The 14,177-nt window shown below is 42.5% G+C and overlaps 1 protein-coding gene across 1 annotated transcript; it reads left to right on the forward strand.

Annotated features, from left to right (window-relative positions):
* Positions 1 to 3,044: 3,044 nt before the first annotated feature.
* On the forward strand, positions 3,045 to 10,924 carry cchcr1 (coiled-coil alpha-helical rod protein 1). The gene is made up of 19 exons (XM_034606301.1): positions 3,045 to 3,418; positions 3,693 to 3,987; positions 4,080 to 4,247; positions 4,387 to 4,504; positions 4,706 to 4,900; positions 5,060 to 5,223; positions 5,321 to 5,435; positions 5,610 to 5,720; positions 5,850 to 5,993; positions 6,082 to 6,192; positions 6,467 to 6,573; positions 6,712 to 6,824; positions 6,911 to 6,983; positions 7,659 to 7,777; positions 7,888 to 8,076; positions 9,124 to 9,225; positions 9,393 to 9,538; positions 9,623 to 9,770; positions 9,877 to 10,924. Exons 1-19 carry the CDS (start codon positions 3,349 to 3,351, stop codon positions 10,014 to 10,016), a joined length of 2,628 nt encoding a protein of 875 aa, XP_034462192.1. The 5' UTR covers positions 3,045 to 3,348; the 3' UTR covers positions 10,017 to 10,924.
* Positions 10,925 to 14,177: the final 3,253 nt, after the last annotated feature.

Genomic DNA, 14,177 nt, shown 5'->3' on the forward strand with positions numbered 1-14,177 from the left:
CCATTGTCCTCTCCATTTTCTCTCATAATGAAAAGATTCCCATTTAGGGTTGAACTGACATGAGTTGGTGTCAGCAGTTGTACTCAGAGGACTGTTGCCATGGTGCCACAGGCCTCAAAAGACAAATTTATGTCAATCTGTCAGGCACCATATATTTACTTTCAGCATCCTTACAGTGATGAATCTGCGTCCCACGTCCCACCGTCTCCCAAGGGCCCTCCTGGCAATGCACCATGAACCTTAACCCGTTCTGATGAGTCCACGTGTTGACGGAAATTTGTTTTATTGAGCTGAGCCTTACTTGAGCCCAACAGTTGCAGGCCTGGGCCACCACACACTCTCCGAAGAGTTCCTCCGCAGGCATTACTCAATGGCCTGTGCTTCAGATTTTTTTTGGGGGGGGGCGAGCTAATGTGTGGGAAGAGTTTGATAAAACCACTGAGACGCTGTCCTTGCAGAAATTCAAGAAAACTGTCGGAGAGGTCAAAAGAGGAGATGAGGTCATGCCTGAGCTGTTTTCAGCAGGGGTATAGAGATAATCACCTTCACTCACTGTAATCAGCGGTGGAAGGAGAACTTTAAAAAACGTACAACTGGCCTCTGTGATTGCGAGCAAGTGTGAAAGATTAAGACTGCAGTTACAAGTGAAAGCCGGATGTCTGGGCTCACCTCCATGGACTGGGTAAAGACCTCAGATGTTTAAACGGTGCTCGGGGTAGAGCCGATTCCCCTAAAACTGAAAAGTACCAGTGACGTGTTGGACATTTGAGAAGGATTCGTCCCATACGGAGGTATTTGTGGCACATCCAATTGGAAGGAGACCTCTGGGGGCAACACAATGATGAGATTACTTATTCCATCTGGCCTGCAAACTCTTTGTGATCATGCAGGAGAATCGGTGGGAAACTGCTGAAGAGATGGATGCCAGTGCCAGCTTGCAACCAGTACCCGGAATAATTTCACCATAATAACATGTCTTTAAACTAACCTGTCTCAATCAGCTGTCTTCCTCTTTTTCATTTTTGAAGATTGTCAACATGGAGGCTGGGCATGTGCATGTTCCAAGCACTGCAGGTGGGGAACAGACACCTTATTAGCTCTCACATATGTTCAAAGAAACAGAGCTGTATCTTGGTTCTGACCTCTTATTTAATAAGGGTCAGTTTTGGCTTTGTTTACCCGATTCCCGGCGCCCCCCTCAGATCCTTCTTTTCCCCTGCTTTGTTCTTCACGACCCACTGCAGGGTCTGCCGTGCGCTGAGAGCATACATTAGCAGCATGCCCAAATAATGCAGAGCACTCCTCAAACAACCCTTTCACTACTACATTATGGATATGATACAAGGTCCACTGTCTTTGATGATTCCACTGACATTCCTTGTCTTTCTTGGCAGGAGACCATATATTTTTTGGGGGGGTTGTTGATTTATTTCTGTTTCCTCCATCAGTTAATGTATTTATGACATGCTAGTGTATTGATGGGTTGTTCTGAATATCTGATCAATTGTGTAAATAAATCAAATGAAAATATCTACTTTGTTCCTTGAATACACTATAAAAAGATTAGATTATATGAAACTTTAATGATCCCCGGGGGGAAAGTGGGTCATGTAGCCGTGGAGAGAAGGATATACCGCAGGTATGTGCAAACAGAAACAGCTGCTGAGTTAACCGGAGGAAAGCAACACAACAGGATATGGCGGTAACAGTGAATATAGCCTGCTGAATATTGAACATACAGCCAATCGTATAACAAGCAACAGATGCAGTCCTTCATTTGCAGGTCAGCGCACGGGAGTTTATAGATTTACAGCAGAAGTGCAGTGTGTGCAGAATGCGCATCAATGCCGAGGGAGGACAGTAAGCACACAGCAGCCTGTCAAAAGTATGCAAATGCATGATTAATATGATGATGATTCTACAATCGGGGGTACAGTGCAAATATTGCTTTGTATTTATCGATGTACATCGACCCCAAAATTCATTTACATAACCAAATGATCACTCTGTCATATTCAAACCCTACTGGAGCTTAACTGCAGAGGTGAAGCTGTTGTCAGACTGAGCGTTACGTTGTGAGGCAGCTCCAGGCTAAGAAGGTGCATTTACATTGCTGTTTTCACATTCTTCATCACGATCATATCTCTCAATAATCTCTGAAGCAAGAAAACCTAATCAAAGCACCTTTAGAATAAGAAAAAACAATTGTGTCTATCGTAAATTACCACCGCCAAGGGGGTAATGTTTTCATCTGCGTTATTTGTTTGTTTGTTTGTCTGTTGGTTAGCAGGATTATGCAAAAACTACTCAACAGATTACCACAAAACGTGGTGGACGGATGCAGTATTGGTCAGGAAAGAACCCTATGTATTTTGGTGAGTATCCACCTGAGGGGGCAGGTCCAGGAATCTTGTTTTCCCCCACTTTCTTTCACATTGTGATTTATGGCTTTTTAATAAACTTCTCAGAAAATAATGCATGGCTCTTGATGAAAAAAAAAAAACAGGCATGGTTAGGGGACTGATGTTCATGAGAAATATGGTGCAGATCCAAATAAAAAATCTGGATCTAGTGAATTTAAGTATGGTTTCATAGGGGGACTGCCGGGCCTTGGCGGAGGTATGTTTTATACCTGTTTTATGTTTTTATTTTTGTTTGACATATAAAATATATAGTGTGAATTCTGTCATTTATCAGCAGGGTTTACTACACTGAGGGAACAAAAGAGGGCAGATATAAGACAGCATTTAACGTGGTATATTATTTTGTTCTCTCAATTATGCTTTCCACATCCATCCCTAATGTTAATGGCTGTCAATATTTAACCACCAAAACACTTTCAGTGATTTTCCCTGCCCTGTCTATGCGCGAGTACTTACAGTGTATTTAATAAGCTATGCTCTGCACCATAGATATATGTATGGGGCCAATCATCCTTGTCAGATCTGAAGGCAGAGTGGGAGGAAGAAAACCCTGCAAGACATGACTCAGGGAATAACAACCAACACGTACTTTCACTGTTCCTCACACTTTCCCATGATGCACCGCGCGGCTGTAATAGTTGGCAGTTGTGTTAGAAAAATGATTTTATTCACCATAACTTTTAAAACATATTTATATATATATTATACATATTTACATGTGCGCTGCGGACATTGGTAACTCCACTCACACGGACTTTGGGCGCGTGAAGGCGAGCTCGCGAGGCGTCCAGTTTCCGGAAGGTTACCGCGGTGACCCGTCACTACGGCAACGACGAATGACGTGACAGACGCGGGAGAGTAAACGGTTGAAAAGCAGCCGAACAACCTGCGGACTGTGTGTGTGTGTGTGTGTGTGTGTGTAGACATGGAGAGACGCGGTGTGGGGGAGGAAAAGCTCAAAGCGCCCACGGACTTCACCTCCCCCGCTGTTTCACGTGAGTTGATTCTTCTGTTTACATGTTTAACGCCTGCTCGTAACTTTATAGCAAGATCAACATAACGTTAGCTGACGTTAGCTTAAGATGTAACCTGGTTACCTTAACGCAGTAGTCTGCATGTGTCACCTCCAGTGATAACAAATAGCTCACAATGAAAGAGGTTGCATTTAGGAGAGGGAAGTTGACATGCTTGTACATTTACTGAATAAACATTAGAGATGTAGTCTAGCTAACGCATGCACGCACATAAACACAATTTCCTGTTATGTAGGGACTCTCCAGGAGGACCTGGTGCCCCCGTCACATTTTGCATCGAGTATCCAGTCAGCTGCAGCCCCCAGAGGCGTTCAGGTCACAGGGACGACCCCACCCGTCTCCTGGTTAAAGCCAGGCGCAACATCAGCACCATCAGGGGACCCCCACCCTGCCAACCCATGGCTCGCCATCACTCAGGCCCAACAGGAAATCTTGGAGCTGAGGAAGGAAAACCAACAGATTATGATGTTACAAGGAAACAGCATAAAAGGAAGAATCCCTGCAGATCATCCGTCAGACCTCAGGGCGAGGTATCCCACAGTGGACTTTACATGATGAGAAATACCCTAATTGTCTGTTATTTGTTCTAAAATACTGAATCAGTCTTCTTCCTTAAACACAGATCTGCAGAGAGGAGTGAGCATTGGTCCAGATGGGAGTCAGAGTGGCGTCTGGAGGCAGAGAAGCACAAGGCCGAGGCTGAGAGGTTGAAGGGCCAGGTGGACACCCTGAAGGAGTGTGCACGGAGACACAGAGAGGAGATTAGAGACGGAGACAGCACCCTGAACAGGTAGGAAATATGTTAATGTTAGACTGCAGTCGAGCCATTTTACGGTTCTGTTCAAAATTCTCTATGTTAATAACATTTCAGAGTTTTGTGATTAATTGAAACCGTCAAGCTTAACGTGGCATAATCCTTTGTATGGCAGACAGAGCCTGGAGTTGGAAGCGATGCGTGAAGAGCTTTGTAAGAAGAAGACTGAACTCAGCCAAATCAGAGACGAGCTCACTCACAGCAGTGTGCAGAAGGAGAAAATAAGCTCACAGGTAATGCTGTTTACTGACTAAACATTTCATTTCGACACAAAGTTCACCGGGGAGTTGCTGGCGTCTTATAACTCATTTTGGAAGTTTGTGGTGTGATATTTTTAGAACAGTATTTCATAGTCAACAGAAATTTAGCAAGTTTCACTGATGAATTCCATCTATGAATATTCTCCTTTTGTTTAACATTTGTCTTTGTTGCAGCTTGAAAGACTTAAAAGCGAATCTGGCGAGGAAACTGCGAGGCTGAGGAGAGACGTAGACCGGAGGAAAGAGGAAACCCGGGAGCTCGCTCTGAAGGCTGAAATGGGCAGGTCACAGGCTGAGGAGGAAACCAAACAGCAGACGCTGAGGCTTTCAGAACATTTGGAGCAAATTCAGAGGAAGCAAGAGGTGGAGGTGTGTACACAAGGAAGATTAAACAATCATGGAGATACTGATTTGGGGGACATTTCTTAAGGTGTAGGCCTAATATCCAAGAACACAGATCAGCAAGCCGCTGCAAGTATCCCTGTATGTGTCTGAAAATGTCCAATGTTTCCATCTCTAAACTTCCAGCTACAACAGTTGAATGCATCCCACTCAGCAGAGTTGGGCGCAGCAACGCAAACAAACAGCGAACTGCAGGACCGACTCGAATCAATGACCTCAGAAGTGCTGCGGCTGAAAAGCACTCTGATGGAGGTATCTACCGAGAGAGATGAGCTGAAAGAACATCTAAGGTGCCACATTCAATCTGCAGCTGCCAACGATCTAAACATCTTTCTCCAATTGTTGTCATCACATTCACTTGACTCTGGGATGTTGTTTATTTTTCAGCCAAATGGGACAAGCTTTTGAAACACAATCTGCAACCCTGCACAGCCTCAGAAATTACATCGGCCAGCTTGCCCCAGACAAACAAGAGAGGGAACAATTAAATGAAGTGGTTGAGGTGTGGACTTTTTTAAACAGTATTGATTGCTATCAGATCACTATGAAGTGCTTGGATGGGAAAACACTTTTAAATGTTGTGCTTTTTCTGTAAAGCGAGACTGGTGGAGGAAATAAATTGATGAATTAAAATGCCTGTTATAATAATTCATCCCAACATTATTTCATTTTGCAGAGGCTGAACAAAGAGAAGGCAACTCTTAAGATGACCGCAGAGCTTTTGACAATCAGGCTTAACTCTGTGAACGAGATACTCGCCCTTCAAGAAGAGAAAATGGGGAAGGAGGTGGGTGTTCTTTACATTTCATTTGAAAATTCCTCAAGAAAACACTTGTACTAATTTGTAAGCAATTCTTGTCCATTTGCTGTGTTTGTGTGTGTGTGCACATGTTTTTGTTTGTGTGTGTTACAACAGACCTTGACAGACCCACACGTAAAGAATGGATCTGAAGGCCTTCAAGTGATTCAGCTCTGGAGAGAAAAAGTGTTTAAGTTATGTGTTCAGCTTCGCTCAAAGGACATTGAATTAAGAGGAGAAAAAGATGAACGCCTTTCAAAAGTACGAATCCTGGTAGTACACATGTGGTACAATCACATCCACGTGTGTTTGTACACGTGTGATTAAGATGGAATACTGTTTGTTTTAGCTCAGATCTTTGGAGGTGCACCTCCAGCAGGAGCAGCACCGGGCTAGTGTCCTCCAGCACAGTCTAGATGACAGGATAGCTGAGCTGGACCTGGAGAGAGTGGAAAAGGAGGTTAGTAGCAGAGCAAGTGATGTGATTTACGTGGCTGTCTGCAATTTTTGATGATGCCAAATAAATTTGGGGCTGCTTAGAAAAGTGATAAACTCTTAGCATACATTTTAGTTTTTACCACAGCAGAGGATGCTGAGTATGTGAAAACTTTGCTAGTTCCTGAGAGTTGAGGTTGTAAGAACAGCAGCTGGCCACAAAGAGATTCTCAGTACCGTGCATCATGGTATATTTGTATACGATACTCCATCATATGGTTATGTGTTTTTCCAACCAGACGTTAAAACAGGACTTGGCCCAGGCTCACAAGGAAAATGCTCAGCTGAAGTCTCAGAGCCAGAAATCAGCGGCTGAACTTAAAATCCTGACAGAGGCCGTGCAAAGGTAAAACAACTAGAATAATTAAAGGCTATTAAATAATAAGAATAATTGTTGAATAGAAGGAAAATGCTAAACTGTTATTCATGTCAGTTTTAAAAGGTTTGATCGCAGATAATTACAGACTTTGGCTTTGCCTCACAGATTCCGTCTGGCATTTGAAAGCAAGGTGGCAGAAGTGGATGCGGCTCAATCAAGGCTCAACACTTTTACCCAGAGGCTAATTTTCGCTAAAAGACGAGTGGAGACAATCCAAGGTGCGATCACACTGGAGGTTTAGTGAATGACTTCGATGGTTCACTTTATAGTAAAGAATTAAAATGATGGTGTTTTTGCTTTACAGCTTTGATCATGAGGAGAGTGGCTCTGCAGAAAATTAAGCAGGCCAGTAAAGAGACAGAAGAGGCCGCTGACAGGTACAGTATGAGGTTCCATCATATATATATTCAGTTTATTGATCAGTCTCTGAAGCCCAAATTAAAACTGCTTACTTGTTTTCGAACAATGGCTTCCAAATTTCACTCATTGCTTTTTATGAAATTAAATAAGTCAAGCATCTCTTTGTATTTTCATGCTGTAAATGTCAGATCTTTTAGTGCTTTTACTGGGTTAGTGATTACATGGAAATTAAATGAATCATTATGGGGTCAGATTTGAAGCGAGCTAATTTGGAAAACATTTCATCCAAATGAATGTACCCTTTCAACACTAATTTAGAATTAATAGACTTATTCAAGCATTCTAATGCATTTCACATTGCATTTACACATCTATTGTATACACAGTCCAAATAAGAGCATATTGCCTTACAAAACATGCCTCAAAAGAAGAAGTGGTCAAACATGAAAATATCTGTTTCAGCATTGTTGGAAATGGGGCAGAGTAAATCAATACAGGGATATTAATAACACAATGTCAGGATATCACAATATGATTATATAGTATTATTCAACATGCCAAAGCGGTTCCTTTCTGGATAGTAAGAGTGAAGCTTGCTTTGTTAGATGTAACTGTGCAGTTTCTTCTCAGCCTCTCTGCATGACTCTCTGTTCCTTCATTTGCTCTGCCATCTTGTCTGTGTTGCCCTGCAGCCTGACAAACCTCCAGACAGAGCTGGGTTTGGTGTGTGAAGAGAGAGACAAGCTCACACAGGAGCTCAAAAGAACCCCGGAGCTCATCGAGAAAGCCTTGGCCGATCTGAAAGAACAGTGTGAGCACCCTTGCAACAACATGACAAATTATAGCGGATCATCTGTTGGCTGTACATGTTTTGGCAACCCATGTTTGTCAGCTCACTTTGCACCTCCTCCTCCTCCTCAGATGAAAGCAAACGGAGGCAGCAGCAACAGGAGCTGGAGCAGAGCTGGACAGAGGTCCGGCAGGCTGCGGCTGGGAGAGAGGAGGCAGAGAGGAGCCTGCAGCACTCGCAGGCACAGCTGGAGGAGTGCAAGGGCAACCTGGAGAAACTCCGCTCTGAGCTGCTCACCCAGCAGGAGCACAGCGAGCAGGGTGAGGCAGCAGCTCTCTTAAGCCGCATTACTGGTTTTCAGCCTTGATTTATCTGAGGAAAGGAGACAGAGTACCCCTGCTCTCTTTCAAAAACGCCCTTCATCACAGTCTCCTCATATTCACACCTGGGATTAGGCTGCCACTCCCCTCTGCTTGGTGGCATCACTGGGGCATTTGGGGATTAAGTGAGATGCTCAAGAGCACCTTGACCGCAGTTGTTCCGCCAACTCCTCCTGAGGGAATATATCTGGCTCTTTAGCTGCTACGTGCGCCACTGTCTTTACCAACTAGTCGCTAATTTGTTTGTCTGCCATTTGGTGCTGGTCCTTATAGTTGGTGATTAAGAACTTTTAGATGTAAACAGCTGCCTGCTGTGGTCCTGCTGTGAGGGAACCAAACCAGTAAAGCTGCAAGGCACAAAACCAAAGTGATGATCTTCAAGTTGCCACAAAACTCTGACTGCAAGTCAGGTGATACATTTCTGTTTTAGTCTGTCACTATGAGAGACTCTTAAAAAAACAAAACACATAACAGATCATAGCCACTTTAATGATGCAGACCAGATCAGATCCTAGCAGTTTGATTTAATTTTTCTTCTGATGCCGGGTCTTAACATGTGTCACTATTCCTCAGCCTTTATTGAAACAAAAAAAAAAACGTTTGCCATTAGATTAAAATTAATTGGAGGTGCCCTTTTCTGACCTTTAGGCCACTGCCACCTTGCTGTGTTAGAGTTGTTATGTGCTACCCTAGTCTCATTATAACCTTTTTGTGAGATTTGTTCTTCATTTAATGAAAATACAAAACAAATACACATACAAAATACATAATAATAATAATAATAATATGAAAGTCTCATTGTAATATTTGATAAATCAGATCCTTTAATTAGCTCTGTTCATAGAGGTCTTGCTGTCAGGGAAAATTTGTAAACAGATGCATTAAGATAAATTTATTGCATGAGATATAAACAAATACAGCATGAGACCCTGAGCTCTCAGCGTGCGAGACACTGCATTAAAGAATGGTACATTTGTTTTTCCTCAGTCCTGCAGGAGAGGGTGTCTGAGATTGAGGACCGCTGTGCTGAGAAGCTGAGACAGATGGAGGTTCAAGTCAATACAGCCAGGAGAGAGCACACCAAAGCAGGTAGGAGCAGGATAAGCACGGCGCTACCTCCTCTCACAGAGGCCTAACACAAGGGACTGAAGTCATATCTGTAACGCAGACTGCGAGCTAATATGACTGGAATTGTTTACGCAGTATACAGCAGCATTTCCTGATGGCGCTTCATCCGTCTGTGTTGTCTCTTGCAGTTATGACATTGCGGCAGTTTCAGAGAGAGGAAGCAAGGAAACAGGATGAGAAGGGAGAAACTCAGTATTTAGGAGGTGCACACACGAAGAGGAAAGTTCAGAATACACAACCAAAGGAGAAGGAAAAGGACAAGAGCCTATTGATGGTGAGACTTTCTTTAAGCAAATGACAGTTGTTGTTTGTATCTTCATTTCTGTTGATGAACTCATACGACCTGAATCTGTTCCAGTCCACTGATGCTGAGCGAGGGCTGATGAGTGAGCACACAAGAGTTCATGCAGCAGCTTCACAAAATTCTGCTGCTCCCAGAGAACAACAACAAAAACCTTCAGAGAAGAGTAGCTCTGTGCGAGAAAATGTCCAACTACCTGCTGAGGGTAAGAAATGGCCTAACTCCTACTGATGCTCTTTTTATAAACCCTAACACTTGAATGAATGAATGAATGAATTAAATTACTGTCTGGCCTGTCTGTGTCCCGTCAGAGAGACTCCTGTCTGTTTTGGAGGAGCTCCGCACTCTCAGTGCTGCAGTGGTACACAGCTCTGAGGACTCTGCTGAGGAGGAGGAGGAGGAGGGAGAGAAAAACCGTGTGGGTCCATCCACAGACAGCTTGCACAGCTGATACCTGAGGATGAGTCACTGGAGGCAGTTAAAACACCTTAATTTGTACAAAAGGTGGGCAGTGTTAAAGATGTTGGAGCCAATTACAGTTAGTGGAAACAAATAGTTTGAGCCAAACATTTCAGAAAAACACGCACGCCACATTTGCCGGTGGGTGTATAAGAAGAAAAATAGGTATTTAGTGCAGACACAGTGTGCATAAATATCACAGTCCTCTTCAGGATAATCCATATAAACAGATTCTGCATTGGAAATTGCAAAATAACACTTAATGGAGAATAGGCAAAATCGCAACTGGACCTCAAACGCCTACAAAAATTACCACTGTTTGTGTTTTGTGAGGAGAAATGTTCAACCTCCTGATAAAAGCAACTGGTTGGAGTGCAAACAGTGTATGGCGATTAGATGATAATAAAGTCTTTGCCTGGTTATTCACAGTATTGGAAACGCATTAATGAACAAAGTTAATTTAACCCAATCACCATATTATACAAGGGTTGTGAAATCTTCCCAAACACTCCTCAACAAACGTGAAATATAATTAATTCTCTGGTCTGCCCACTGAGTCAATGAAATGCCTCAAAGCTGAAGATGATGTGTTATCCATTCACAAAAGAAACAATGAATGTATGTTTTCTCTATAGATAATTAATAGAATTTATGCTTATGTAAAATTTATGTTTATGTAAAATAGCTACGCAGATGGTGATGACTTGAATAAATAAATGCAATCATGTGATTAGATGAAAGCCTGCGAGATAAAAAAATTATTAGACTAGTACTTTCCCAGCTAATGTGAATAGAGTCTGTCTGTACTGTTGAAGTTCATGTGATGGTCTAAGTGTTTCTTTGCTATGCAGAGGCTGGTGTTTTACTTTTCAATGCAACCTATATAATAAAGTATTTTTTTTTTATAGTTAATTACTTGGTCTTCAACAATATGTTCTGGGTGAATTCATGATTTGATAAAAATGGAACTTCCAGTATTGATGTCAGATCCCAAATGAAGAAGATCTGACGTCGGTGTCGTCTGACGGCAGGGTCCCAGGTCTGTCGAATCCAAGTTAAATCTCTAAAGCAGGTTTTAATGTGATGTTGCATCTGCGCTCTCTTTATATAACACATGAACTACTGGAGGGGGGGGGGGGCCCCCGAATAATTTCAAGTGGAAAGAAATCAATATTTTCTATTTAGGTTCACGGAGGTCAGTTCTGAAATGACTTTACAGTTGCAGGATTGACGATGATAAACATCATGATGAACTAGATAATTGTGCTATTTGTCATGTTGTCACAAGTGCTAATAAATTTTGCAATAGCTCGTAGTTTCGAGCCTCTAGGTTAAACAAAAACAAACACCTCATGGAGAACCGAGGGAGAGTGAAAATACTAATAAAGCCCAGACCGTTCTACTCTATTTTCTAAGAGCATCAAAATTAATTTGCGGGGACCCACTCAACGCTTGAGAGGTGATTCATCACAGTACAGGATTAATGCTTTTAATGTAATTTTTTTAAAGAACATTGCTGCATTTCAGTAGAGCACTGTTGCTTTTATGTATGGTTCTTGAGAATTTGTAAAACAGCACCTAAGGCATCTGAATATAATATGCATTGTATTTTAAATCTGATACAAAAATCAATTATTCCATTGATGACGATTAAGAAACTTAAGTAATCTAAATATGCATACATTGTGATGGATGATTCTAAAGGAATGTGCCACCAATTTTAATATCACACCGTTTACCGTTTATCTGTCTCTGATCCACATCAGATCACATGCACTTGTACCCTGTACGGAATGTGTTGTCTTGTGCAGATCAAAACCAGCAGAGGGCGACATTGTCAAAGGTGAGCTCAACACGTAGTGATCTCTATCAGTTCCTTGGGCCACGCTCTGTAAAAGGCAGCTCATCCATTGGAATATTACTGGAGACGATAAAGAACAATATGATTTGTGTTGTTAATACAGGCGTTTCTTTCTTGCTGCTTTAGATGGGGATGTGATTGAGGGTGGAATGCTAAACATGCAGTTTAAAGGATATTACTTTCGATCAGGCTTAAAGCAGCACTCTGTAACTTTTACTGTGCAACAGTGCCCCCTGCAGCCACATGAGTTGACTAATTCTGTTAATCTCCAGGTCCGATATAGGAGATTTAGTCGTTTTGATAAAAACAAACTTTGAACCTGTTGACTGCGTAGTCCCACTCACTGAACTGAAACACAACTGCTTCCTGAACCAGAACAACTGCAGCTGTAACAAATCCACCAAACTCTATTTGTAATTCTTGATATTTAAAAAGTTTCCTCGCTGAATATTGTTTTTTAAATCCCCCCCAAGTCTAACTGATCTACAGTTCGACATTACACTTGAACTTGTTGGGTCTGATTCAATGGAAGTGTCAGTCAGTTACACACTTCTCACAGAAAACCGTACCCTCTCACTAAAGTTACATATAAAGCAAGAAAAGGCACTCGGGTTGATGAGTTGGATTAAAAGTGGCACCACTCCCCTTATTCCCAGTCAGTGGACCGTCAAACTAATTTTGAAGCTGCTATTGGAAGGTAAAAGAGTTGTGTGGTTTAATTCTTGCATTTCATCTATTATGCTGCATTGTTTCTCCACAAACATGAGAAGCTCTGAGTACTGTTCACTAGAGTACTGTTCTCAGTGAGAACAGTACTCTGGTGAACAACTTTCAGGTTGATGGAAAACGTGGTGCTCCGTTGAGTGTTGCAATAACACAGGTTGTAGTATACAGCCTCAGTAAACGCGTTGACTTCGTATATCATTGCCTCAGCAGTGTCGAGAGAGTAGCTCAGCAGCCAGAGTACACCGTGGTTAACTGGTGAATAATTTAGTAGAGCACTGCAACCTAGAAGAGACATGAAATAAATGATGTAATAAAAACCAATCAATAAGCTCCCGAACAATTCAGAATTAATGACAATGAAAATAAATGGTCCAAACAAATGAACGACTGCCAACCGAGTTTATATCTATATTGACACTGTTTCATATTTGTCGTAAAATTACCAGTGGAACTAACCCAGTTCTTGGATGCAGGCTCCACTGACTAAAGCTGTTTTATTGATAGATTGCACAGATACTGTTATGTGCTCGTGGTTGAACCCTCCTCCCTCTGGTGGTGAGGCTGATGCTCTGCCGTCAGAGTGCAGCGCGTCAAATCAGAACATCTGCTGTCATCAGCCGCGCCTGTCATCGAGTGTCTGCGTCAAACTGTTACGTCTGTTTCTGGTTATAATCGAAATGACCATACCTGCAGGTTCTGCCTGTTGGATGTTGTGGAAGGAATTTTTCTGATGTTCAGCGGCACTGGTTCATTTTCAAGAAATGATTTATGACATTATTATTGTTAAATGTTATATCAAATATTTATGACGTAAAATGAAGAAACTAATTATTACAAATATCATGGGACTGGAAATGGCGCCATTACCAGTTTCCTTTTTGCTAAATTGTGTTGAATTACTAGAAATGGTGAACTGTACACAGCTTGTTGCTCCTTATGAAACCATGTTTGTATACAATTGGCCAGAGTCAGACTTCATGTGTCTGAGATGTGAAAACTTTATCCTCTGTCACGTTCTGTCACACTTTGCCGAATGTCCCAAAAGCAGAGTCCTCTCGGGGCCAGTCCCCATTCAAGCTTGCTACAGTCAGTGACTGGAATAAGCTGCAGGAATCCTGGTCAATTATTATCACTGTGTTTTCTCTCAAGGACATGTAGCTCTTCCTCAGATGTGTTATTTGGCACATCCCAGTCATCTGCCTTTTTATTGGCCAACCCTAACATTTGACAACTTGATAACTTATACCCCCCTGAGCACTAACTCCTGCACAGTTGGTTTTAGATCAGATCACATGAGAAACATCACATCTTCAGTCCTCACATGTAGAAAGCATTTTGCATTCAGATATTACATCTTCCCAGCGTTCCCGCAGGCCGGCGGCCAGAGGCGATTTGGCTCTGTGTCCGAGGTTGACGTGATCCAGTGAGGCAGGGGTGTCGACCACCAGGGCCGCATGCTGCCCGAGAGCCCTGGTGGATGGCCGTGCGCTGCTGTGGCAGGACACGCTACAGGGAGGAACAGCAGCCACGGAGGAGCAGTGCAAGGGAGACGCAGCCAAGTAAGTA

Source organism: Hippoglossus hippoglossus, chromosome 14 (genome assembly GCF_009819705.1).
Source record: "Hippoglossus hippoglossus isolate fHipHip1 chromosome 14, fHipHip1.pri, whole genome shotgun sequence".
Taxonomy (NCBI): domain Eukaryota; kingdom Metazoa; phylum Chordata; class Actinopteri; order Pleuronectiformes; family Pleuronectidae; genus Hippoglossus; species Hippoglossus hippoglossus.

Bases quoted from the DNA above. Each gene is read 5' to 3' on its own strand.
- cchcr1 (XM_034606301.1), top strand. From the start codon at position 3,349: ATGGAGAGACGCGGTGTGGGGGAGGAAAAGCTCAAAGCGCCCACGGAC. The intron at 4,505-4,705 runs GTAATGCTGTTT...TCTTTGTTGCAG, and splicing joins AGGAGAAAATAAGCTCACAG to CTTGAAAGACTTAAAAGCGA. The intron at 4,901-5,059 runs GTGTGTACACAA...CTAAACTTCCAG, and splicing joins AGAGGAAGCAAGAGGTGGAG to CTACAACAGTTGAATGCATC.